Below are 24811 nucleotides of genomic sequence, written 5' to 3'. Positions count from 1 at the left end.
TAAGAGACAAAGCAACCAGGGCCATTAAGGAAAGGTCCACAGGGCAGAGAGATCAGCTTTTCTTCGGGATTTGCATATGCGCCTCAGGGCCCTTCCCCTTTCTATGTTCACCAGAACTCCAAAAATCCTCCGCTTTTATTTTGGAGTTTTTCGTGTTGTTTTTTTTCTATGCCTGTCTCCTCTCTGCTGGGCTGGCTGCTCTCAGATTCTCTGGTGTCTGGTCTCAGTCTATCTATGGTTGGAGTCTGTATCAGTAGAATGAGTTTCCGATAAGAGCAGCCACTGCAGTTCTCCCTTCTCCTTCCCGGAGCTGACAGCCCCTCCTCCCCCGGGACTGAGCCTGGCAGGGAGGGGCGCGGGTCCCCTGGCCGCAAAAACTTACAGATTTCGCTGATCTCAGCAGTTCCACGTTTTCATGAGTGTTGTATGAAGTATGCCCAAAGTCAGATTGCTCTGTGGTGTCCAGTCCACGCAGTTCCTGGCTTTCTACCTACTTTCCTGGAGGAGTAACTAAAACATACAGCTCACCAGTCTGCCATCTTGCCTGCTTTTTTCTCTGTGTATCTTTTAACCCACCAATTCTACTTCTAAGATTTTATTTTAAGAAAACAGTCATGGATGTACACAAAATTTCGTGAAGTGTTGTTTATAACTGTGAAAAGATGTAAATAGTCAAAATGTCCAATAGAGGATTAAATAAATTATGGCTCAGCCATACAATAGAATAAACCAATAAAAGTTATGTAGAAGACCACATAATGACCTTGAAAGATGTTCACAATATATTGTTAAGTGTAAAAGCAGGTTACAAAACAGTATGCACATGAGTTCATTTTTATAAAAATATACATATTTAGCAAAGTAAAAGGACAAATGATATTTACGAAAATATTAACATTGGTTATTTCAACATAGTAGGATGATGATTTGCTTACCACCAGCACCACCACCCCACCACCCCCTTGTTGTTTTGGCCTATCTGAATTTTCTATAAGAAAGATTATTTTTTAAATGGGGGCTGGAGGTGGTGAGAGAAGGTATCAACCTCAGATTAGCACAAATACATCCCTAAAGTCTCCTTCTGGCAAACTAAATGTATCTGTTCAGCCAGTATCTTGGAAATTGCTTCTACCTTATAAATTTGAGTGTCCTTCAAAGATGACATTCACTCAAACTTACTTTTAGGCAAACTACACAAAAGCAATTGTTGACACTAAAATAAAAAAACTCAAGTTAATTATCACCAAAAAAGAACAGATAAGAAAATACAAATCCTTACTTTACAAAAGAAGCAACCCAAGTATATACTACTTAATTATACAAAGTTACATTATCTAAATTTAGTTTATTGCAAAGATCAAGACAGCACACTAGAAGTTGGCGTCTTCTATTTCACACCATTCACAGCACTCACTCTGTTCTTCATTTCATTCACTCACCCATGCAAACAACAGTCTGTATATACAATGTCTGACATTTCTTGGTTCCATAGTAAAATAGGAAACTTGACATTTCAATTAAAAAGGTAAAATGAGGACATTTACTATCAGACTGTAAAACTCCTCTTCTGGAAGAGGATACTATAGTATTTGAAATATGCTTTGAAAAAAATCATATACAAAATGAAAGGGGCACCATTTCAAGAGCACTAGGATTACATTCAACTTAAATGAATTCAGTACTCATAAAAAGCAAATCTAGTCTTAACAAAAAGCTCCAATAACTAGACTATTTTAACAGGCACAATGAACAGTGTAAACACTGTTAACAGGCACCAAGTTTAATAGGGCAAACAATATTTGCTTCTGAATTCACAATTTTTCAATTATATTTTTTTTTAAAATGGTGCTGCTTAAGCTATGAATGTTTTACAAAATTTTTTAATTTTAATAAATACATCAAAAGCTAAAACTCTAGCTAGGTTTTCATGCAAGGTATTATATAACCAAGACAAACTCAAATTTATAATAAAGGCAACTTGCATTCAAAATGAACTCTACCCTTATATTTTATTAAAAGGGCAAACATCATGAATTAACCCAGCTGTTTACTTGAATTACAAAAGTAACATGATTCAATATGAAAATAAGAAACTGTCTACAAATCTCTGACAGTAATAAATCGCAATATACAATGCATACAGGAGTCATACAGAGCAACAAACTCTCATACAAAACAAAAATATTTTAATACCTTTAAAATCCAAATTTTTCATTAAAATCATTCATGAAAAAGATTCTCAAGTCAGAATTAACACCTCAATTAGTCAAGCATCAGGAAGCTACATTACAGCTATTTAATATACAAAGAGACATCTTTCCAACCATTTTCTTCTGTCTCTGTTCCAGAACTGTACAGCCTCTTCCACTTCTCTACACTCCCTATTCCATCATTTCTTCAGATCATGAAAATTGAATTTGTTGAACACCAGAAATCTACGAATAGAAAATGTAAATTGCACAGTTAAAGTTTTAAAGCAACATATGCGTATTATAAATATTCAAAGAATAAAAACAATAGGCAATGAAAAATAAGTCTATCTTCCACCCCAGCTCTCCACTCCCTTTACCCAGAGACAGTTACTGTAATAATTTCTTATGTATCTTTCTAGTAATCTTCTATGCAAATATAAATGCATGTATATTTTTAACCATTAAGAGAATACTATACAGTTAACATATTTTGAGAAAATAGCATTTTTAACAACCTTCTCTATTTCAGGTCTTAAATAATAATAATGTGTTGAAATTAACTATCTGTGATAAAGATCATGGATATAATCAATTTTTAAAATAGGTTAAAATACAGAGAAGGTACTGTACCTGTTGATACGACGTTGTATAAACCATAACATTTTGTTGTTGACCATCTGCAGTTATTAAGCCAGCTGGTAACTGGTTAGCTAAAAAGCACACAAACAAAAAAAAGTTAAAGAGGGGGAAAAAATTACATCTTCTTTCTTGGCCTGAACTTTTAAGGCTGTGCCATTAATGTGTCATTTCAATTCTGCCACTCATCAGTGTAATCCTGGGTAAAATCATAAATCCCCAAATTTTCTATTTTTAAAAAAGCTCCCCCAAAGTACATTTTTTTTATATTACAGTTTCCATTTTCTGAATCTTCATACCTCTGAAGTTTATGTTAGCTAATCACCCAGGTATACAAATCTGCAGAAAGACTGGCATGGAGTTTCTGATTCATGGTTAGGGGTCCTCGGTCCAAGCCATGAGGCCTGGATGAGAGTAGCCTATATGCAGCGTATATTTTATATATGAAAAAATATATATATAAATATACATATTTTAGTTGAGAAATATAATCACCACAGATTTTTTTATTTCACCAATATGACAAAAGGATATCTGATTTTTTAAAAAGAAGCCTTTGGTTCAAATTTTCTTAAATCTTAAGATTTATATTGCAAACTACAATTCTCAATATTCCTACCTCATTTGAATCCTCCCCAAAAACTAGGGGCTTTGTATCAGTGAACAATTATAATATCTGCAGGATTAAAAATTCTACATTTATTACTCACTGACTTCAAACATAAGGGCATGAACTAATAAGAACTATTTCAAAATATTAATGGCTGATAGTCCAAAAATATCACTACAGATGTTTAGTAGTAATCAGTGTTAACAATCTATATGTCTTCTAGTAACAAACTTAATTGCAAACTTAGCTGCTTACTAAATGCCTCCTCTGTAAGCTCTTCACTTAACCCATCCGTAGCTGTGACCGTTCCACCAATTCCTTTCTCTCCTTTCATAGCCTGGGGGAAGAAAATAGAAAACATAGTAACTAGTATTCAAATGAAACGGTTTTCCAAACAGGAATGCTTACTTATTGCCTAAAGCTAGGACCTATTATTATAAACATTAAACAGAGTATTAATATTTCTGGTTAATGACATGTAAAGAGGACCCCTGCAAAATTCTACCTTTATATAAGCAGTAGTCATTATCGAAGTGTTAGTAATGACCTAGAAAACAAAATATTGATGGACAAAAATAACAAATTCTAATTCTACAACACATCAAAGGAATAGAACTCTATGTACAGATGAAGAAGTCTGCAAAATGCCGTAATAGTTAACATGCTTATAAATCTTATAAGACATTTTACTATACAAAAATGACTTAGGAACCTATAGTCAACTGTTATTCTACATACAGTATAATATAATATATATTAGGCATTAAGTCACATTTTATAATGATTCAGGTTATTTAATTATATACATAGCTCTCAGCCAACAGGGCAGTACTATAGCAACAAATTTGAGTTAAGGATTCCTGAATCAAAATTGGAGTTTGGACCAAAGACCTCTAAGATTTTGTCCTTTCTAAGGTTCAAAGATTCTGAAGTTTTGGAAACATGCTTTGAGGAATTTACACATTCTCTTCCTATCCATGCAGATGTCACAAATTTAACTGGGATTCAAATCCTACAGATAATGTTTTAATATTGTTTGAAATACTTTGAAACAATGTGAATCTGACACCACGTTAAGAGTGTAGAAATATATGGTGACCTCAGTTTACTTTCAGAAAATTCATACATAGGCAAAGGTAAACCTAATAGGAAATGGAGAAAAATTCAGTCAACAATAAGGAATTCACCATATGCCAAGCTGAGTGCTGTTAATGAGTTATTTTACTTAGTCTTCTCGATAACTATGTGAGGCGGGTACAGATGAGGAAAAGGAAGCTTGAAATAAATAATCTGGCCAAGGTCATAGAGTACCCACATGGCTGAACTAGGACTGAGTCCATGCTCTTAATCATCACAGAACTGTTGTAGTTAGTAATAAACAAAGGAAAAAAGAAATTACTATTTAAGTACAATAACATAAATGAGTACATACTACTGAGAAATTTTATAGAATGTCTTAAAACATGGTTTTGTAAAAACAAATAATACAGGTGATGAATGCACAAATATATGATGGTATGGTGAACAACTGATTGTACACTTTGGATGATTGTATGGTATGTGAATACATCTCAAGAAAACTGAATTTAAAAAAAAGCCAAAAAAAAACCCCAAAAATAATACATTTAAAAAGTTATAATACATTATAATACATTTAAAAAGTTAAAGTGAATAGTGTACTTGATTTTCTTAAAAGCATAACAGAAGACATTTTACTCACCTCTCTGAATTTCTGAAGGTATAATTTCAGAGGTTCTACGTAACTGTCAAAGCCTAAGGTAGACATGGCAAAGAGAATATCCTCTCCATTGATTGTCTTCCGTTTCTCTTGATGGCATCTTTCACTTGCTTCAGACGTTATAAAGCTGATAAACTCACTTACACATTCTTGAACACATTCTTTGGCATCTTTTGCAATCTGTAGGAAAAAACCATAGGTAAATCTGCAGAGAATATAACCATCACCTTCCTAACGAATTGGAAAAATAAAAGGCTGTTCAAAGAACAGTGTTCAGTTTATGACTTCTAACCTTTAATCTCTGAAAGATACGCTAATAACAGGAATACAATGTGTGCTATCAAAATTCAAACCCTCGGTTGTCAGAATAAATACTCAAATATAAATGACAGAAGTCTTGGTAACTATTAACAGAAAACAGATATAAATGTTAAGCAGTAGTGGTATAAAATAGCAAACACTGGATATCCCTACTACACCCTACAAGATGAAAATTCTTAGTAACCAAGTGCCCCAGGAAAATCAGTCCCATTGCGTGTGTATGTAATATCTCAATTTGGACTGGTCATATTTCAAGTGCTCAGTGACCACACGTGGCTAGTGGCTCTGCTATTGGACAGTGCGTGCCTAGCCTATTTAAGCATTAATAAGCAGATGCATAGTCAGATTGGAACCTGCAGGCTTGGTGATGTATTTTAATAATATACTTCTTTGTAAGCTTTATTACTTTCATGCTTTTATAAGCTACAATAAAATGAAAGAAAAGATTTCTATGCAACAATATGAAAAATGTAAATTTTAATCCAGGATAAGGTGATGAGTAGAGTGACAATATGAGTTTTTAAAAGATGTTCTAAAAATAAAAAAACTGTTTCTTTAAAAAAAGCAAACAAGTTGAATTTAAACATATGCTAGTATCTATAATTATGCAACAAAAGTTGTTTCCAAATACAAGGATTTTTTTTTTAATTCTTTACACACGTGTATCCATCCAATATGATCCAGTTTGCTGCAATATTATAGAGGTTACAAACTTTCTATATCCAAACCTGACAGTTCTACAATTCACTTATTTTTTTTTTTTTTAAGATTCTTAAATCTGCTTCAAATAAATGGGGAGGAGAGCATTTGACAAAACTTAAAATAGAACACGATTCAGTAACTAAGTATGGCAAAACGCTGAGTTACTGTAATCAATAGCTAACTGTATTCATGAACTATATATTCATGTAGTTTTATATCTCCCACCCCACCCCAGAAGACCTAGTTAAATTTCTCTAATTACCTTTCCTGTTTGAGGTATGGCATTTTTCATTATCCTTGCCACATTCGCAATTGGAAGATATATATCTTGTTCTCTGAAACTTTCTTTCGAGCCATTTGTGTCTTCATGATCATTCATGCTGTCCTCAGTATCTAAATAAATAAATAAATAAATCAACCAACCAACCAACCAACCTAGGCATAAAGCTTCTCATAATTTTTATTTCAAGATATAGAAGACTACCTGAAACAACCTAGAAGAAAACCATCTGATTTATTTCCTTATCCTTTTTAGGGATTAGAATAATAGTCCTTTTCACAATTTTCTTAGGACCAGGTCTGGACCTACTCATTAATTTCAATCTCACTACCTAGAATACTTTTATCCTCAACTTTGAATACTAAAATCCTATCTACCCATTCTTCAAAAAGCTCAAATAATCTCCACAGCACCTTAAGAAGTGATCTCTCCTTTCACAAAGTACCAAAAGTACTTCTCTGTGACATTTCTCTGAAACATTTTATAATTCTATTTCTTATCTTCTTGATTAGATTTTTGTTACTTGATGCCAGAGGTCAGCTTTGTGTCCTTTCTTGGACTTGTTACAGCACCTTCCACAGAGGAGGTGCTCATAAACACTTGTTGCTTAACTTAGCTATAAAACTCAGACTTTAATCTGTGGCTCTGTGAATACTGCTACATTAAAAAATTCTATGTTCAAGTTGGTTGTACACCATGGATGACTGTATCGTATGTGAATATATCTCAATAAAACTGAATTAAAAAAAAAATTCTATGTTCATCCAAAGCCAAGTTTATATAGAATAGGAAAAGTGGCCTTGAATATTACTGATTCATTTGAACAAAGCTATAGCAATGATTCAACTGTTCTTACAAAAAGTGCATTTTCAAGTTATATAGATTTAAATGTACCTGAAGCTTTCAGAGTACCAATAAAATCCTTTTATGACCAAAAATATCTCGTAAGTAAACTTTCCACTCTTTGTATGTATTAAATAAGAAAGGTTCTTAAGCTGATGTAATTTAAATGTTTATGGTTATGATAAAATCAAAATTAATGTATGTGAGTATTCTTAGGATGAAATAATTCCCCCCTCCCCAAATTGCCTTGTACAAAAAATATATCTCAAATTTTTAAAATTCTACAAATTAGAATACCATAAAAGTAAATTATTCCTGATAGACCAGTGTAACACTACCATTTTAATACCTGATACTTTAATGCTTTTCTACTTTAATACCTCTAATACTTTTATAGGAGAAGAATTATTTTCTAGGACTCAATACTCTTTTGAAGAGCAATTCTAATAAAATAGCATGGTAAATCTTTTTAGACTTTCATGGAATTGTGACATAGACTGCTAATTTTCCTTGTGAATTTCTTACCATCATGAGGCTGTATAACATAATGACTTCCTCCAATATAGTCTGCAGAAATTCCTAGTTGGGAAGCATCTGTTGTAGAACTGTCACCATCCATCTGTGGAGAATAAAGACTTTTCAGTATTCCTAAACAAAAGTTGTACTAAAAAACAAAATAGATACAATGCTCAAAAACTGTCATAGGATGGGTCAATTACATTTTTCGTGGCCTTAAACTTACTAAAAGAAAACACTTACATTTCTCCATTTGGAAATCTTTCAATAATTTGTTAACTACCCACCCTCCATAAGTGATAAGCTTGAGACCAAAAGGGAAACAAAACAAGGAAATGAATCTTAAACACATACCTCTTTCTTTCCAATTGCATAATCCTCAAAAATAATAAAGGCAATACTGACTTACAACCTTATTTATCCCTGGAATGTCCTTCCAAAGACAAAATCAGCTTAGTCAACTGGAAGTCATTTATATCCATCACTTTCAATTCTCCTGCCAAAGCATGATATTGTTTTGCTCTGGGAACTTTCTTTGCTCTCTCAGTTCCAAAATAGATACTTAGTTCAAATTTTTGCTTGGTTTAACCCATGTAACCCCAAAGTACACCCATATTTTGAACAAGCCTATCATCTCTGATTCTAACGGTTAGTTTTCTCTTGCCCCACCCCTTCACATCCTTTTGATTCTTTAAAGAAAAAAAAGAAGGGTCAGGGAGATTAGAGATCTACATACAAAGATAGGAAAATCATAAACATATGCAAGAATGAGAGATTAAAAATGATTATTTTTAAAGAAGCCTGCTTAATTTTGCTCAGAACTAAAAGAATTCCAAGAGGAAAAAATATGGAAAAAACTAAGCCATAAGCCCTGAACTGGCTCCTTTCCATTTCACCAACATGACAGATCCTGGAAGTTATCAGGCACTTATCAATTTCTCCTCTGCAAATAATACTATACAAAACAGTAAGGTGCAGGAGGGGTATATGGAGAAAATTTAACAATGCATTATCTGAATAAAAAGTATAGCAAAATATCCACACAAACAGAAATAAAGAGCAAATTAGTACAATTTATACATGCTTTCAGGTCAAATAAAGGAGAGACATTTGATCCTAATCGTTAATCAGGGCCCACAACCCAGCACAAACTTAATGTTATTAACTACAATAGTTTAGTCCCTGTAACACATGGCTTCTTTTCTATCTCTGTTGGATTTTTATCTAATATTAAAATACTGGGCTAGTTTCCAAAAGTCTTCAATAATATGGCATTTCTTTCATGCATCTGTTGACTGTGATCTCTAAACTCACGTAAATATAGATACATTTCCACAACTTATATAGTTGTTTTGGGGGGGTAGAGAATAGAATCCACATACCTTTAATGATTTGTGAAAGCACAGGGTGTTCCTATTTATTGATACTTCTTAGTGGCATCCAAGAGATAAACAACATCAATGAGCTCTGTGACTCCACTACTGATCCCTGAAAACAAGCATCCCTACTAACGGAATTTTTTGTATATAAAATGGAGATAACAATACCGCCTTCCCCATCTTTACTACTAGAAGTGAATGTGAAACATTACCTAAGTAAACAATACTACTATTGATGCTAAAATGCTAACAAGATACTAGGACAGTATCTTTAATGGACATGATACGGATTCATGAGCCATGAAAAAGAGTTCAATTAGGATGGCTGTGCTGTTCCCTAGTTATTACAATATCAAGGTGCAGAATACTGGACCAAAGTGGTTGATTCAGGACCTACAACTGAAAACAAACACTTTTAGGAAAACAGAAATTCTTTGCTGAATAAATGTCCACAGGATACCATAAGTTTTTTTAATTTGGCTGATGAGCAGATACTGTCCAAATAACCAGCTTGATCTGGGAGATGAATTAATTTATAAACAGAGTACAAACAAAAGCAATAATGAAAAATGTTTAAAGCATCTTATCTTGTCATGTACTGGACTTGTAGCAAGATTACCATTTGGATTAATATGATAGTATTAGCCTCTCACAGGTCAGTTGTCTGAAAATGGGGATCAAAGTATTTTAAAGAGTTGTCAGAATTAAAGAATAGAAAACGGCTAAAGACAGTGTTTGGCATGTAATATACTGAGTAGACTTTTAGACTTTAGATCTCACCTCTCTCCTTTGAAGAAAAGCTGCAGGTCATCTGCTTAACTCTGTCTCTTTGGTTCCACAAGTTTTAGCTTCTGTCATTTTACCATCCCTCTGTCTTCCTTCCTCTCCTCTATCTTGCTACCATTAAAATCCTGCCCCATTCTGTAATCCCAATCCCCCACCCCCACCCCCCAGAACCGTCCTCTTGGACTCTTTCTGGATTTACTCCATCTGTACTCCAAAAAGTAAAGTTCCCTTCTTAGAAGCCCCACAGCACCTAGTACCTTTCATTTGACAAATTAGCCTAATCTTTGATGCTTACAATAAGCTAGCCACTCTCATAGATATAAGGAATGAGGGGGAAAAACTTGCTACTAAGGAAGATAAATCCCAGAGGTTTTTTCTAGGTCCAAATTTCTTATAAAAATTTACAAAACATACTGTAAATGGTAAGCAAGCCAATCAACAAATATTTACTGAATGAGCACTTAGTATACATCATGTTATGTGATGGTGATAAACCAGTCAACAACACAGACAAGGTCTCTAGAAAAGACAAATGTTACATAAACAGTGGCAGGGATGAGGGGAGAGCGGGTGGCAGAGTGTGGCCTATTAGTACTTCCAAGGCACAGACTCTGGAGTGGGATCACCTGGTTGGAATTCCTGGCTACTTGAGCAAGTTAACTCCCCAATTTTTTAAATCTATAACACAAGGATAAGAATAGAACATACCTAACAGGGCTCCTGTACAGATTAGGAAATAATCCAAGTAAGGATTTAGCATAGTACAATGGGAGTACTCAATAAATGTCATATCACTATTAAATAATTACAAATAATTAATTGCTAATGCCAAGTGCAAAGAAAAACAAAGATGTGCTATGTGAGCTTATTGCAAAAAAGGACCTCACTAGTCTGAGGGGTCAGGGAAGGCTATCTTAGGAAACGACATTTCAACTGAGACTGAAAGATGAGTAGAAGTTGCTATGCAAAGAAAGGTGGGGAAAGAATGCTCCAGGCAGAGGAAACACAGAAATACAATACTGGTGAACTGGAATGACCTAGGTAGTGCCTTGTGGACAAAAGCAAATCACAGAAGGGTTTTAAGCAAAAGAGTGCAAATCTCCTTTCTTGTTTAAAAGTTTGCTCTGGCTACAGTCCAGTATAGAAAATGAACCGAAAAGGAATGAGAACAGGGGCAGAAGACCAGTGTAGACCACAAAGCTGCAATTAGGGCACAAATTCAGGCAAGATGATGATTGTTTCCAGTATTTGGTCCAGGGCAACAGGACTGAGATTGGGCAGAAAGGCTGGAGAACTTTTTAGGAAGTAGAATCAGGCCTTGGTAACTAACCGAGCTAGAAAAGGACCAAGAAAGAATGCTGAGACTCTTGCAACTGGGTCTCCCGAGGAAAGGAACAGGAGTGCCGGGGACCAGGAAGTTGGTGACCAGGAATTTATAATGCGAGCAATACGTCCAGTTGTGACACTTAGAAGCCTGATGTAAGCATAGAGAAGCTAATGTACTGCATTTCATCCAGAGTTGGGTTTTGTTCAGGTAGGTGTAACAAAGTGGGAAAAGCATGAAGGATAATGACAAGAAAATGGGTAAAATGATGAATCATTAGATCTAAAGGAACTGATAAATATGGACAAAGGGGAGTTAAATCTCCTTTAATTTTAATGACTTCTAATTATTTAGTTGTAATAATATTGTTCTCTAAAATATTATGTAAACTGGTCTGCTGGCCATTAGTATTAGATTTTTATTTTAAAATTGTCAAGGTAGCACTATTTAAGCCATATTAATAATTTATTGCATAAATAATGCCCCTTTTAAATGAACTTTTACTGAACATTTTCTAAATATCTCATGCAATGCTCACAACCCTGTGTAAAACATGAGAAAATGGAGGTGTAGGAGGCTAACAACTTGCCCAGGTGGCACAGCTAGTTAAGGGGGATTGAAATCCAGAGACTCAGTTGCCAAGTACTTTACAGTATTCATTTCTGATAGTTTTTCTTATAGTCCTTAAGCCTAAACCTTTAATTTGCCATCTCCAAAATCTAAAATTTTCTCCTGGTTTTGGCCCTATCCTACCAGGAGGCAGTCTGCCCATGGTCAGAAGCACTGCCCTCAGGCCAGACCACCTGAGAGGGAAGCTTGGCTTCCTTCCCACCTACTAGCTGTGTCTCTGAATAAGTTACCACTCTCTTTGTGTCTCAGCTTCCCCAATTTTAAAATGGGGTTGTTATGAGAGTTAAGTGAAGGTATCGTATAAAAAGCACTTAGCAAAATGCATGATACATAGTAAGAACTCAACAAATGTAACCTAGTATGATATATTTATTATCCTTTCAAATAGAATTTTCATCTTTCTTTCCAGGCACCAAGAGTTGTCTCTCTCACGTGCCCCCTTTTATCTGTCTCTGGATCCCATTCCTTTTTATTTCTTTGAGGATAAGAAATACTACAATATTTCCTTGTCCCCTCACGTCTTCTTAACAGCCTCTTAACTTTTCCTTAAACATGCTTAGTCTCTATCACTAAACACATAGAAGTACTCATAGAATATAGAAAACTTTCATTCTACCACACACCCTTCTCTAGTTGTCATTCTCACCTTCACCAACAGTCCTTACACACCTCTTCATTCCAATTTAAACTCCCTGACATATGCTTTTCCACCCCTACACAATACTGAAACTGCTCTTAAAAGCTGCCAATGATTTTGCCTTCATCCTACTTGACTGTTCTTTGCAGTGCTGGCCATATTTATGTTTGAAGTTCTATTCTCCCTGGATTTCCAAAGCAATACTCTTTCCTGATTTATTCTTTCCTACCCATCCCCTAATTGTTGGTTTGATCCAAGGTTATCATTTTCTCTTTCTTTCCTTACTCTCTTAATAAACATTAAGTATCAACTCCCTGCTCATATATCCTGTATCTATAACCAATATCCTGCCTGCCACTCAAGTAGACCATGCCTGTAGAACATGTCTAGTTTTGATATCCCATCACTGCAAACTTAAGATATTGGAAAATGAATCTTATCTTCCCAATCCCCTGCAGAAGGGTGATATCTCCTTTTCAACACCATCCTTCTCTTCCAGCCTAAAAATACCAATCATCTTAGGTTCTTCCATCTCCTTCAAGCTCTGCCTAATCTGTTACCTCTTTTAAAATGTCTCTTGGATATGCTCTTCCTTTTTTATTTCCACTGGATTACCACCCAATCCACCTTAAGATATAGTTTTATGACTAATTTTGCAACACCACTTCTATAGCTCTTGAACCTATGATTTCTAGAGGCCTTCTGCATCAAATCCAAAGTTAGTTTTCAAGGCTTTATATGAATGGATCCCCACTTAACCTAACTAAACTTGTTTCCTATCCATTTTTATCTTCAGGGCTAATAAAATCCTAATGCTAGAATGTGCCTTACCCACACTGCAGTTCTTTCATTTTAAGAGTGAGGCAACCAGAGCCCAGGAAGTTATGGCATGCCTGAGGTCACAGATATAGCAGCAGATCCAGAACTCAGTATCCAGACAGGCGAGCTAGTATCTCTTTGCTACATTATCCTGAGAATCCCACTTGGACCATACAGATCTACTCCCCATACCCTAAACAAAATTTACTCATCTCTGCCTCCAGGCCTCTGCTTTTGGTGACAACATCTTTATACAGGCATCCTTTCACCTACAGGCATCCTTTCACCTACCCAAATCCCACCTGTCTTACAAGGCTCGGTTCAAAGCCTCACACGCTTCCTCCAGCAGAAAATACCCAACGATGCAGGCCTATGATACCTCTATTTACACTTACACTGAACTTAGAGAAGCCTTTTCAGTTCAGCAAGTAACTGTCCTCTAAGCATTCCATTCAACTAAAGCTAAACAGTCTCTTAAGAGCTGGAACAGGCTTTTTACCCTGTAGCTTCTATTGCAGTTAGGGTCCCACAAGAAACACTTTTCAGTGACTGAAAATAAGGAAGTAATAGGAATGAGCAAAGAGGTACTGTCTCTCTGACATGAAAGGCATCCATTCTATCAGGAATAATTTCTTTATAATACCAGTTATAATTGTTTCTAGGCAATTACTGTGCAAGTCTTATTAACAACCAAAATGGTAAAACATACTTACTGTCATGAAATACCGTCAGAATGTTTTGCAAGTGGTGCTTGGGAACACCTCTCTAAAAAGATGTCTGGTCTTTGCTCAATTTCAACCTAAAAAATAAACATCTATAAGTAGTTTAAAAAAAATCTAAGTACAGGCTTTCTTCCTAGCAATATTAAAGAGGACACCTATAATTTTGCCTCCTATTCTCATTCAATGGAGTGCATGATATAAAAAGGAGGCACCCAATAAATGTTAGTTAAATTGAAGACTTGTTTTGGAGAACTTTCAGTAAATTAGTTTCATGGGGGGAGGGGGTTAAGATATTGCTTTTCCAACATAAGCCTGAATTTAGTCATGTTCCTTATAAATATTCATCACAATACACCAAATGAGGATCATATTATAGAAAATGCAAAACATCAAAAATTACATATCTTAAACTACTTAAAATGTTAACACCCAAAATACAAACACCCACTTATCAATTTGATTCTTTTGGTGAGGATCTTCTTAATGTCTGAGTAAGGTTAAGGAGTACAAAAAGCTCAAAAAGGGGAAAGCTGTCTCTCAGAATACAATGCTTTTAAATTAAATATTATCTCAAACTCTACTGGAAGAGCAGATTCATGCTGCCCAGAGAACACCAAGAACAATACAATCAAGACCCTAGTTTATAATTTTAAGGCCATCTCCATGTGGGGCTAAAATTGCATCTGAAGAGCACTTCAGTCTAACTGTAAGGCTGAATAAATTGCTATTAATTACAATGTTATAGTCTCCATTTCTCATTTGCTCTTTTCTTTTTCTCAAGTCAAACAATTAAAAATGGGGGTTAATGTTAAACGGAGAAGAAATACTGTTAGGTGTTCGAGCTTGAAATCTAATAAGTAGTAGAAAAACTCGTAGTCATTGAATTGAATTTTTAAAATGCCTTACAAGGGCCCAGGCTGCAAAGACCGCCTGAGATTGTCTATTCCACTATAATATTAAAAGCAATTTCTAATTTATTTTCAAATACTGTCCTCTTTCTAACCCCAAAGTTGCCCAGAAAAGTCCCTGTAGCTGTAGTGTAATTCCCTGTAGTGTTATTTGCTTTGCCAACAAACAAACAAACCATTCTCAGAACACTTAGCTTAAAACATAGGAGCTATATATATGTATTTTGCTTGGAAGAGGTGGGGGAAGGAATGGAGAGCGCCACACCTCACCACAATCGCTCCATGTATTTAGATGCAGTAAATTAGAGAGAGAGAAAAAAAAAACAAAACTACCAAGTCATAATACATTTTCTTAAAGCTTAGATATGATATATGTAAAAGCTCAACGGAATGCATACATCTGTTTAACGTTTGAAGAAATGCAAATGTGTATCCAAGAAAAGCTGTAGCCCCTCCCTGCCACGCTCCATTCTTTGGCATCAACACCCAGAGTTTTGCACCAATATAATCCTTAAATTAAGCTACAAGGGGAGTGCGTGAAAGGAATAACTGCCTTTTAAGGAATTCTGCTTAAACTTGTAATACTTTATAAATAAAATCCCTATTTATTGACGCAATTTTATATTGATCAGTTTACTCATCATTTTATGTTGCTGATTACTTTCCATACTAAGAGAGCTGAACCCATCCCAGTGATTTGTGGCATGAACCAAGGTACTGTGAAGTCCATGAGGGTTAGTGGGATGCCATTTCTTTCAAAAAGGTCGCATGCTACCTAATCTTGTTAAATTACCTTGCTACAATAGTTGGGGCGAGATTTATGATTTGTGGGTGCTCTGTAATTCTTTGTTCTCGAAGACTACTGCCCCTTAAGGCCCGGTATATCTTCCCCGCCTCCCACCACCGACGATTAAAACCTTAGTTCAACCCCAAAGGCTGCTTTCCCACCTTCGGGGCAACTCCAGGGACCGCAAGCCGCCAGATGGCTGCATTCTTTACGCATAAACCGGACTGCGGGGAAACCAAGTTCATTCCTTCCTCCCAGGGACCTCGCTTCCTCCCCACAGAGGTGCCAGGGTGTTCCCGGCCCCACGGCCAGGACGACCCGTCAGTGCCGCGTGTGCGGGGCATCCCCCTGACTCGCCGCGGGCCGCCCCAGGCCGCCGATCCCGCGCCCAGCGCCTCCTCCCGCCCGCCGGCCGCGCGGTGCCCGGGATGCCGCGGGGAGACAAAGCGGCCGGGCCCCGTCATGCCCCGCGGACGGGAGGGCGGTGGGGCGCTCTCCCCCGGGACCCCCGCGCGGTGGTCCAGGCCGTGGGGGCTCCTTCGCCCGGGGCGCCGCGACGGGGTCGGGACCGGAGTCCCGGGCCGTGTCCCCCCGCCTCCTCGGCCGGCTCCCCGCACAAAATGGAGCCGGCCCCGGGCGCCGCCAAGAGGGGGGCCCCGACAGCACCGCGGCGCCCCCTCCTCGGCCTCCAGCCCGGAGCCCAACGGCGGCGAGCGGGAGGCGGCCTGGCCTGCGTCCCGCCGCCCCTCGGCCCGGCGCACAAAGAGCCGCGCCGCGGCCCCGCACCCGCTCCCCGGCCCAGCCCGCAGCGGGAGCGGCCTCGCAGGCGCCGGCCCGGCCCCGGCCGCGGCCCCGGCTCGGGCGGACGGGCGGGCGGGAGGCGAGTGCCCCCGGCAGCGGCGGCGTTGGCGGCAGGGACGACGCCGGGAGGAGACGGACATTTCATTCGAGCTAAAGTGGAGTCGGTATAGGAGCGATCATTGGCCGAAGCGAGACACAAACCTCCAATGCAGCCCTGGTTGGCTCCCGTCTCCAATCGGCTGTTTGGTTGGACAGAAAATGGCTGCGAAGGAACCAGTCCCAGCGCGGAGCTCCGCTTCCAGGACTCGGCCTCCCCTCCCTCCGCCGCTGGCCGCTTCCCTCGGCGCAACACCCTCCCTCCGCGCCTCCCGCGCACCGCCCTCCGCTCGGGCTGCGGCCCCGCCCCGGCCCCGCCTCTTGCGCCGAGCTGCTGCTGCTGCCTGGGGCTGCGGGCCGGGCAGCGTGCCTGCGGCGCGGCGGTTCTTCTCCGGGCTGTGCTGCGCTGACGAGCGGCCTCCTTGCTCTGCGGGGGCTTCCGGGGACCAGAACCAGGGCATGCTCTTAAGGTCTATGCGGGTTTCTTTCCGTAGTGTTTCCCCGGGTTTGTGCAAAGCGTTTCTCAGGCCTCTTTCTATTTTCATTCCCCGCCTGTCTTCCCCACGTGGAATGTCTCACCCTCCTGATTTAAGCCTGCCTGCGACTCATTTTTAAGAAGGGGAAACAAGGGCAGAAGCCACCGGCTAGGGCGACACCCGAGCCAGCGGGTGAGTGTGAATGGCGTTTGCCTCCTGGAACGCCTCCAGCTCCTCGTGTTTTTCTTATGTGCCTGTTGAGTCAAATACACAGGGCTCCCTCTTGGTTACTGAGCTAGGGTGTTGGTTTTTGAGATTTCCTCTGAAGATACAATCCCCTCCCTCGTCCCTCTTTGGGTTTAACAAGTTGGTCAGTCTAGCCAACCTTCACCCTGAACTTAAAATGTTGCCCTACATCCGCACCCCCACTCGCATCCCCACTCCCACCCCCCAGTAGTTGCAACCTGACGTGTGGCTTTTTCCAACCAGATGATATGTTGGCTGCAAGAATCCACGGCCATTTGTTGTTTGTACCCAGCAAACTCCCTCGTTGTCTTTCTCTGACTGTAGTATGGATCGTGAATCCATCGCAGATGAACGCTGATCCAAACACCACTGACTGCGAAGGACGGCGGGGTTCCTGCAAGGGAACCGAGAACGAAGTTCCCTTTGCTTGCACGAAGCAGGTGGCCCGGCGCCATGTTAAACTTCCCAGCTTCAGTCATTTAAAAATAAACAGACACGTTTTATTTATAGAGCTCCTACTGGCTTCTCCAGTAAACTTTAAGATTTTCGGGACAAATAAGGAAACAAAGACTAATGAAATCTCCCAAATTATTCCAAGAGGAATACGTAGCAATGCCACCGTGTGGTTAGACATCCAGCTCCCCCACTTCCTGGCTTGTGACCTTGGCCGAATTTCTTTATCTAGACGTGATTTTTTCCTCACCTCTAGAATGGGGTCATAGTAGCTACTTCTTAGGTTTGTTTGGAATTAAGGTAAATGCATAAGGAAAGCCCTAAAAAATAAAAAATAAAAAAAAGTTGACTCATTATTATCCTAAGATAATAATCTCCATCAAACTTTCTCTATGTTTGAGTCCTCCCTTTCTCTCTGTTTACCCATAAATTGGAGTTTTTGGAGTGAAATGATGTGCTCAAAGGCAGGAAATGTTACAAAGAAAGTAATAGAATTCGGAGAAGTATGACTGATCCACACACTGGATGATGGACCAAAAGATTCAAAGATGACTACTTTCTTTAAGATAATATTGTATCATTTCAGTACCACTGATCTGCTTAGATCAGTGTTTAATTCAAATTTAAGCTTAATTCCATGCTTAATTCAAATTCAAAAAGGTTATTCATCCCCCAGCACTGTGCTAGGAGCCTCAGGGCCACCAAGGTGTGCGGGACACTGATTACGTGCTTTGACTTGGCGGGCCTGGGCTGGGGGACCTGATCAGCCCCTGGGGAGGGTGGTGGGCACGGGCGACAGCGCCCTCCACAGCCCCCCGGGCCTGGGAAAGTGAGGCCGGAGGCAGGCCCCATTTCCTCACCCAAAATACTACTGTTGGGAGAGGCTTGCCGGAGGGAACCGCCTTTTCCCCACCCCCTTATCTCGCCTGGACCGGAACTACTCCCGCCCCTTGTCTATCAACCTCCGCGCCCTCTCTGAACCAATCCAAGCCTTTGACCTCTACAGCTACCCCGCCCCCTAAGCGCCCAATATAAGCTGGTGTTCTCCCCTAATAAAGCTCTCTTGGTTTCATCCTCCCTCAAAGAACCGTGTCCCGCCTGCTCCTTCTCGCCGCCCTCCTTGCACGCCTCCGCCGGGGACTAGGGCCCAGTCCCCCGCCTCGCCCTCGCCTCCGGGAAAGAGCCCCCGCCGCCGGTACCCTCTGAGCAATGCCGAGAGCCGAGGGTTCAGCAACCGGCCGCCCCCCCCCCCCCAGACAAATCAACTGCGACCGCAACTGGCGCCCAACGTGGGGCACCTGCACTTGGAAGTCCTCTCCACGCAGCGGTCCAGTGACGCCACTCGCTCGCCCGGACGCCTCTCCAGCTCCCCTTCTCCTCGCCTGCAAGGTAAGGGCCGCCTCTCCCTCGCCGCTCCGGAGCCGCTCCTCCCTTCCCCACTATCCATTCTTCCGTCTACCTCTCGTCCTTTTCTTCTATAACCCCCATTCCTCCTAACGCTCTCCCTCTTTCCCTCCATTACTTTGCTGTAGTCCTTTGTGTGTTTCTTTCTTTGTTTGGCGCCGTGTACCTCTTTGCAACTGCCCCCCCAGACTGCTCCAAAATGGCGAACTTCCTCCTTCTTCTACTGAGGGGAGGAAGTGCTCTAGTGATGACGTCAGCCCTAAGCCAGACCGGAAACCGCATGCGCTTTACCCCGCCCTTTCACAGGGCGGAGCTAGTCCGCCATCTTATGCCTTAGGCCCCTCCCTTTCACAGGGCGGAGCTAGTCCGCCATCTTATGCCTTAAGCCCCGCCCTTTCGCAGGGCGGAGTTAGTCCGCCATGTTATGCCTTAGACCCCGCCCTCTCACAGGGCGGAGCTAGTCCGCCATCTTGTGCCTTGGACCCCGCCCTTTCCCAGGGCGGGGCTGGTCCGCCATCTTGTGTCTTGGCCACGCCTACCGCGCCGCCATCTTGCGACGCTTGGGGCCTCCCACTTCCGCCTCCCCCTTCGACAAGCTCCCCCTCGGAGCCGCTACCGGCAGCTGCCGCCGCTCCTCCCACCCTGCCGACTAACAACCCCTGGCTGCCTTCTACACCTCAAGGCAACCCTTAGAACAGCGCTGCCCCTACCCCCACTCCCGTGCCAGGCCCTCTACTTTGGGTGCACCCTGCTAAAAGCCGGCTTAGGAAAATTTGCCCCGCAGTGCGGCTCTGGATCAGCCTAGCTTCAGATCTAGTCACCCTGGCTGTTCATGTATTCGGAGAGCCGCCAGAAAAAATTGTTTGGCCCCTAGACACAGGCCAAACCCGCCTGCTTATACGTGACAACCCGGACATGCAAATCCTCTTGGAAGGATTTCATGGGGAATTCAGCTGCCACTATCCTAGCCATCGGCTGTTACAGGGACTCGCCAAGCTTCCCTTCCGCAGCCCCTTCCATCCTTTCCCCTCCTCTGCACCCATCCCAGGTGCCACTACCGTCTTCACTGACGCCTCCAAAACCCGTTTCGCCTTCCTCTCTTATTCCCAGGACCACCCAAAACCCCGCCTATTCAGTTATGTCAACCTTCATTCAGTCCAAGTGGGGGAAATTCTGGCGGTGTCATACGCGCTAAACACCCACTGTAACCACCCAGTAAACATTTTCACCGACAGCCTCTACACGTATCAGGTCTGCCGAGTCCTCGCGTTTTCCACCTTTTTCCCGGGAGACTCAGCCACTGATAAAGCACTTTCTGACCTCAGAAGCATCCTGAAGCATCAACAGGATCCTTGGTTCATTAGCCACATTCGTAGTCACTCAAGCCTTCCGGGGCCCCTGGCTAATGGCAATAGTATAGTAGACCAAGCGGTCTCAGCTCAGACTACCCAAGCTATGCTAACCCACACGGCAGCCCCTCCGGGGGATGCTGTTAACCAGGCCAAGTTATTGCATTCCAGGTTTCACTTTTCGGCTACGTCGTTGCATCATCTATGTGGCCTCCCCCTAGATACCTGTAAACATCTTGTCCGCAATTGTGCAACTTGTGCGCCCTTTGCGCCGCTTGGCCCCCTGCAATCTCAGGGAGTCAACCCACGAGGCCTAAAACCCAATTCTAGATGGCAAATGGACGTAACTCACGTTCCGTCCTTTGGGCGCCTCAAATATGTGCATGTAATAATTGACACCTTCTCGGCCATGTGTTATGCAGTCCCCCTTGCCGGGGAAACGGCCAAACACTGTATCAAGGCCCTAAGACAAGGAATTCTCTTCATGGGAGTCCCCTGGGACCTAAAAACGGACAATGGGCCTGCCTATCGCAGTGCCTCCTTTGCGGCCTTTCTTCAGTTATATAACATCACCCATCATTTCGGCATCCCTTATAATCCACAGGGACAAGCCATTGTGGAAGCAGTCCATCGCCGCTTAAAAACACAAATTGAAAAAGAAAGGGCAATGCTCCCCCAGGCAACTCCAGGGGACCTTATCATAGCAGCCGTTATTCACCTTAATCTACTCACATTCAATAAGGATGGGCTTTCGCCCCTACATAAACATTGGGGGCCCTCGTATAGGCCCACCCAGGCCCCAATGGTTTACTGGAAGGACCCAGAGAATAATGCCTGGAAGGGTCCCTCCCCACTCCTCGCCCAGGGGCGCGGGTTTGCTTGTGTTTTCCCAGATGATGCAGCACAACCAATCTGGATCCCAGGAAGGGCAATCCGACCCGCCACCAGCAACCACGCATCTAACGAGACGAGAACGCCGTCGTCTTCGCAACCTGGTGCACCAAATGACAACAGTACACCTGGGCCTGGACCCCAGTCCGAGTGAACCCCCTTTTTCCACAGCCCTCCAGCCGCACCTCAGCTCCAACCAGTCGCACCTCAGCTGCAAACAACGCATCGCCAACCCCATCACCCCAACCTTTCTTACCCCCCTCTCGTTACTCCTCTCCCCTCCTCGGCCTTATCCAAGCAGCCTTCACCTCGGTGAATTTCTCCAGCCCCAATCTTACCTCTTCTTGTTGGCTTTGCCTCTCCACCTCCTTCCCCCTATATGAGCCAGTTGCCTCCAACCTCTCCTTTTCGGAAAACACAGAGAACAGCCCCTTGGAATGCAATTGGAATACCTCTGCCGTCCCCCTAACTTTTCATTCAGTCTCCTTTACAGGAAAGTGCATCCGTCCTCGCTCAAGCAACTCTCCCAGCCTCACAGCTTGTGCCAACTACTCCTCTCCCAGCAGCTCTGCCAAGTTTCTTATTCCCCACAACTCCTCACAGTGGCTGTGCTCCTCTACAGGACTTACCCCCTGCCTTAACGTGCAGACCCTCAATACAACTCATGAAACTTGCCTCCTAATTGTCCTTATCCCTAGGGTCCTATACCACAGCGAGGAAGACTTCTTCCTCCGCCTGGAAACAACTGCAGCTCCTGCCCCACTGCAAAAGCGAGAGCCCATCACCGTTCTCACAATTTCCTCCCTCCTAGGTCTTGCAGGCGCTGGCACCGGAATCGCTGCATTAGCCAGTCAAAGCTCCGCCCTAACTCACCTCCGGGCGGCTGTTGACGAAGACATTCGTCACCTACAAGACGCTATTTCCCATCTTAAAAATTCTGTCAATTCCCTCTCTGAGGTAGTGCTCCAAAACCGCCGAGGTCTCGACCTTCTCCTCCTCAAAGAAGGGGGCCTCTGCGCCGCCCTAGGAGAAGAGTGCTGTGTATATGCCAATTCCACAGGTCTCGCCGAAGACAGCCTAAAAAAGGTCCGAGAGGGACTGGAGCAACGTAGAAGAGACCGTGAAGCCACCAGCTATTGGTCCCACATCTTTACCCCCCTCCTCCCTTACCTCCTCCCTCTCCTCGGCCCCCTACTAATGATTATTCTAGCTCTCACCTTAGGGCCCTGCATTATCCGCAGAATTGTCCAGCTTGTAAGGAAACAAACGGATGCTATTTTTTCCTCATTCGTGCAAGTCCAGTACCAGCGACTCGCCACCTCTGACGCTCCCTACTCCGAGATGACAACCAACCCTCCGCGACCTCACCGCCACCGGTCAACCCGCCGACCGCGAGGCCCTTCTCAATTGCCTGAACCTCATACCAACCTCGAGCTCCAGCTTCTCTGAACCTCCGACTTTAAACCCCCCACCCTCGTCCATCCCGCAAGCAGCAAGGCCCCTGTCGAGCGCCCGGGCGCCACACCAACGCCGAGCTCCAGCCTCGCTGAGCCACCGTCAACCCTTTTTCCCCTCCCCAACCTTCCCCTTCCCTCATCCCTTAGCGGACCTCTCCGGTAAGCTTCTTCCTTTAATTTGAAAAGAAGGGGGAAATGCGGGACACTGATTACGTGCTTTGACTTGGCGGGCCTGGGCTGGGGGACCTGATCAGCCCCTGGGGAGGGTGGTGGGCACGGGCGACAGCGCCCTCCACAGCCCCCCGGGCCTGGGAAAGTGAGGCCGGAGGCAGGCCCCATTTCCTCACCCAAAATACTACTGTTGGGAGAGGCTTGCCGGAGGGAACCGCCTTTTCCCCACCCCCTTATCTCGCCTGGACCGGAACTACTCCCGCCCCTTGTCTATCAACCTCCGCGCCCTCTCTGAACCAATCCAAGCCTTTGACCTCTACAGCTACCCCGCCCCCTAAGCGCCCAATATAAGCTGGTGTTCTCCCCTAATAAAGCTCTCTTGGTTTCATCCTCCCTCAAAGAACCGTGTCCCGCCTGCTCCTTCTCGCCGCCCTCCTTGCACGCCTCCGCCGGGGACTAGGGCCCAGTCCCCCGCCTCGCCCTCGCCTCCGGGAAAGAGCCCCCGCCGCCGGTACCCTCTGAGCAATGCCGAGAGCCGAGGGTTCAGCAACCGGCCGCCCCCCCCCCCCCCAGACAAATCAACTGCGACCGCAAAGGTGGATAAAGCACTCTCCTTAAGGCTGGGGACTAACACTCCAGAGGGAGAGATGGAGCCCTGTCCACTCCCCCTCTGCACCCGACTCTTCCTGCCTTGATAACCTGTGATGTCTGCCAATGAATGGTACCTTTCGTGCAGGTATTCAGGAAACTCGCAATAAATGTTAGCCGTTTTTCATGATCACATGGTGAAAGAGAGAAATGGAGATAACAATTTAGTCTTGAAAAGGACATTCTAGCTAATCTAGCCTTCCTGTTAAAGGTCAGAGGACAGGTGATTGAGTGGCTTTTTTATTCCCAGGTGGTACACCACAGGCTGTCCCTTAGTTTATACTATCATTTATATCAAAGTCATAATTCAGCAAACAAAATAGAGTCCCTGGCACAATGAAGACTTAGCACACTTGGATTTTACTTTCTTACTGCAGTTAGGCCCCCCGGAATTCCCACAATGGCAATGTCCATTTTAGTATTGTTTCATTTCGGACTTCTTGATTTCCACTCTTGCCCCTCTCTTCCCAACCCATTCCATGCACAGCAGTCAGAATAATCTCATTCAAATATAGGTCTCATCACATTTGTGTCCTTTTCCCCACAGCTTCCCTCTGGTCTTAGAAGGAAGGGCCCAGAAGGATCTGGCTTCTGCTTCCCCACCCTGACTTGTACTTCTTCCCCCACCCCATCACCCTCTCAACACCCTTGTGGCTCTGCTCCTCACACACACCAGGCTTTTGCCTTAAGATCTCAGATGGCTCCTTTTCATCTCCCAGGTCTTCCCCGACCCCCCTTCTAAAGTAGCCCTGCCCAGTTATTCTCCATCGGGTCACCCGGTTAAATTATCCAATGTGAGGGTAAATATGATTATGATCACTCCAATGCACTTAGCATAATCGACTTTTCTGGCTTATCTGTTGTCTATAAATACATCCAAAATCGTAACACTTTATCATTATGCCCACTCCTCCCGCCATGATTCACGCCACCAGTGCCTCTCGCTGGGATATCAGCAGTGGCCTCCTAACTCTTCTCCCTACTTACAC

At 42.9% G+C, this 24811-nt stretch overlaps 1 protein-coding gene across 4 annotated transcripts; it reads right to left on the bottom strand.

The window, feature by feature from the left end:
- Window positions 1-759: 759 nt before the first annotated feature.
- On the bottom strand, window positions 760-16929 carry NFYB (nuclear transcription factor Y subunit beta). Of its 4 annotated transcripts, none has more exons than XM_037847613.1 (8): window positions 16833-16929; window positions 14127-14212; window positions 7848-7941; window positions 6462-6592; window positions 5159-5356; window positions 3694-3775; window positions 2823-2902; window positions 760-2435 (listed from the first exon to the last, which is right to left on the bottom strand). In XM_037847613.1, exons 2-8 carry the CDS (start codon window positions 14130-14132, stop codon window positions 2403-2405), a joined length of 624 nt encoding a protein of 207 aa, XP_037703541.1. In that variant the 5' UTR covers window positions 14133-14212; window positions 16833-16929; the 3' UTR covers window positions 760-2402. The 4 variants fall into 4 exon arrangements, 3 of the variants coding, with proteins under 3 accessions (XP_037703541.1, XP_037703543.1, XP_037703544.1); XM_037847615.1 differs by lacking the exon at window positions 16833-16929 and adding an exon at window positions 15992-16044; XM_037847616.1 differs by lacking the exon at window positions 16833-16929 and adding an exon at window positions 15837-15974.
- Between the last annotated feature and the right edge of the window lie 7882 nt (window positions 16930-24811).

Source organism: Choloepus didactylus, chromosome 8, assembly GCF_015220235.1.
Source record: "Choloepus didactylus isolate mChoDid1 chromosome 8, mChoDid1.pri, whole genome shotgun sequence".
Classification (NCBI taxonomy): Eukaryota; Metazoa; Chordata; class Mammalia; order Pilosa; family Megalonychidae; genus Choloepus; species Choloepus didactylus.
The sequence above is the reverse complement of the archived record's forward strand: the minus strand, read 5'-3'. Positions and strand labels throughout refer to the sequence as shown.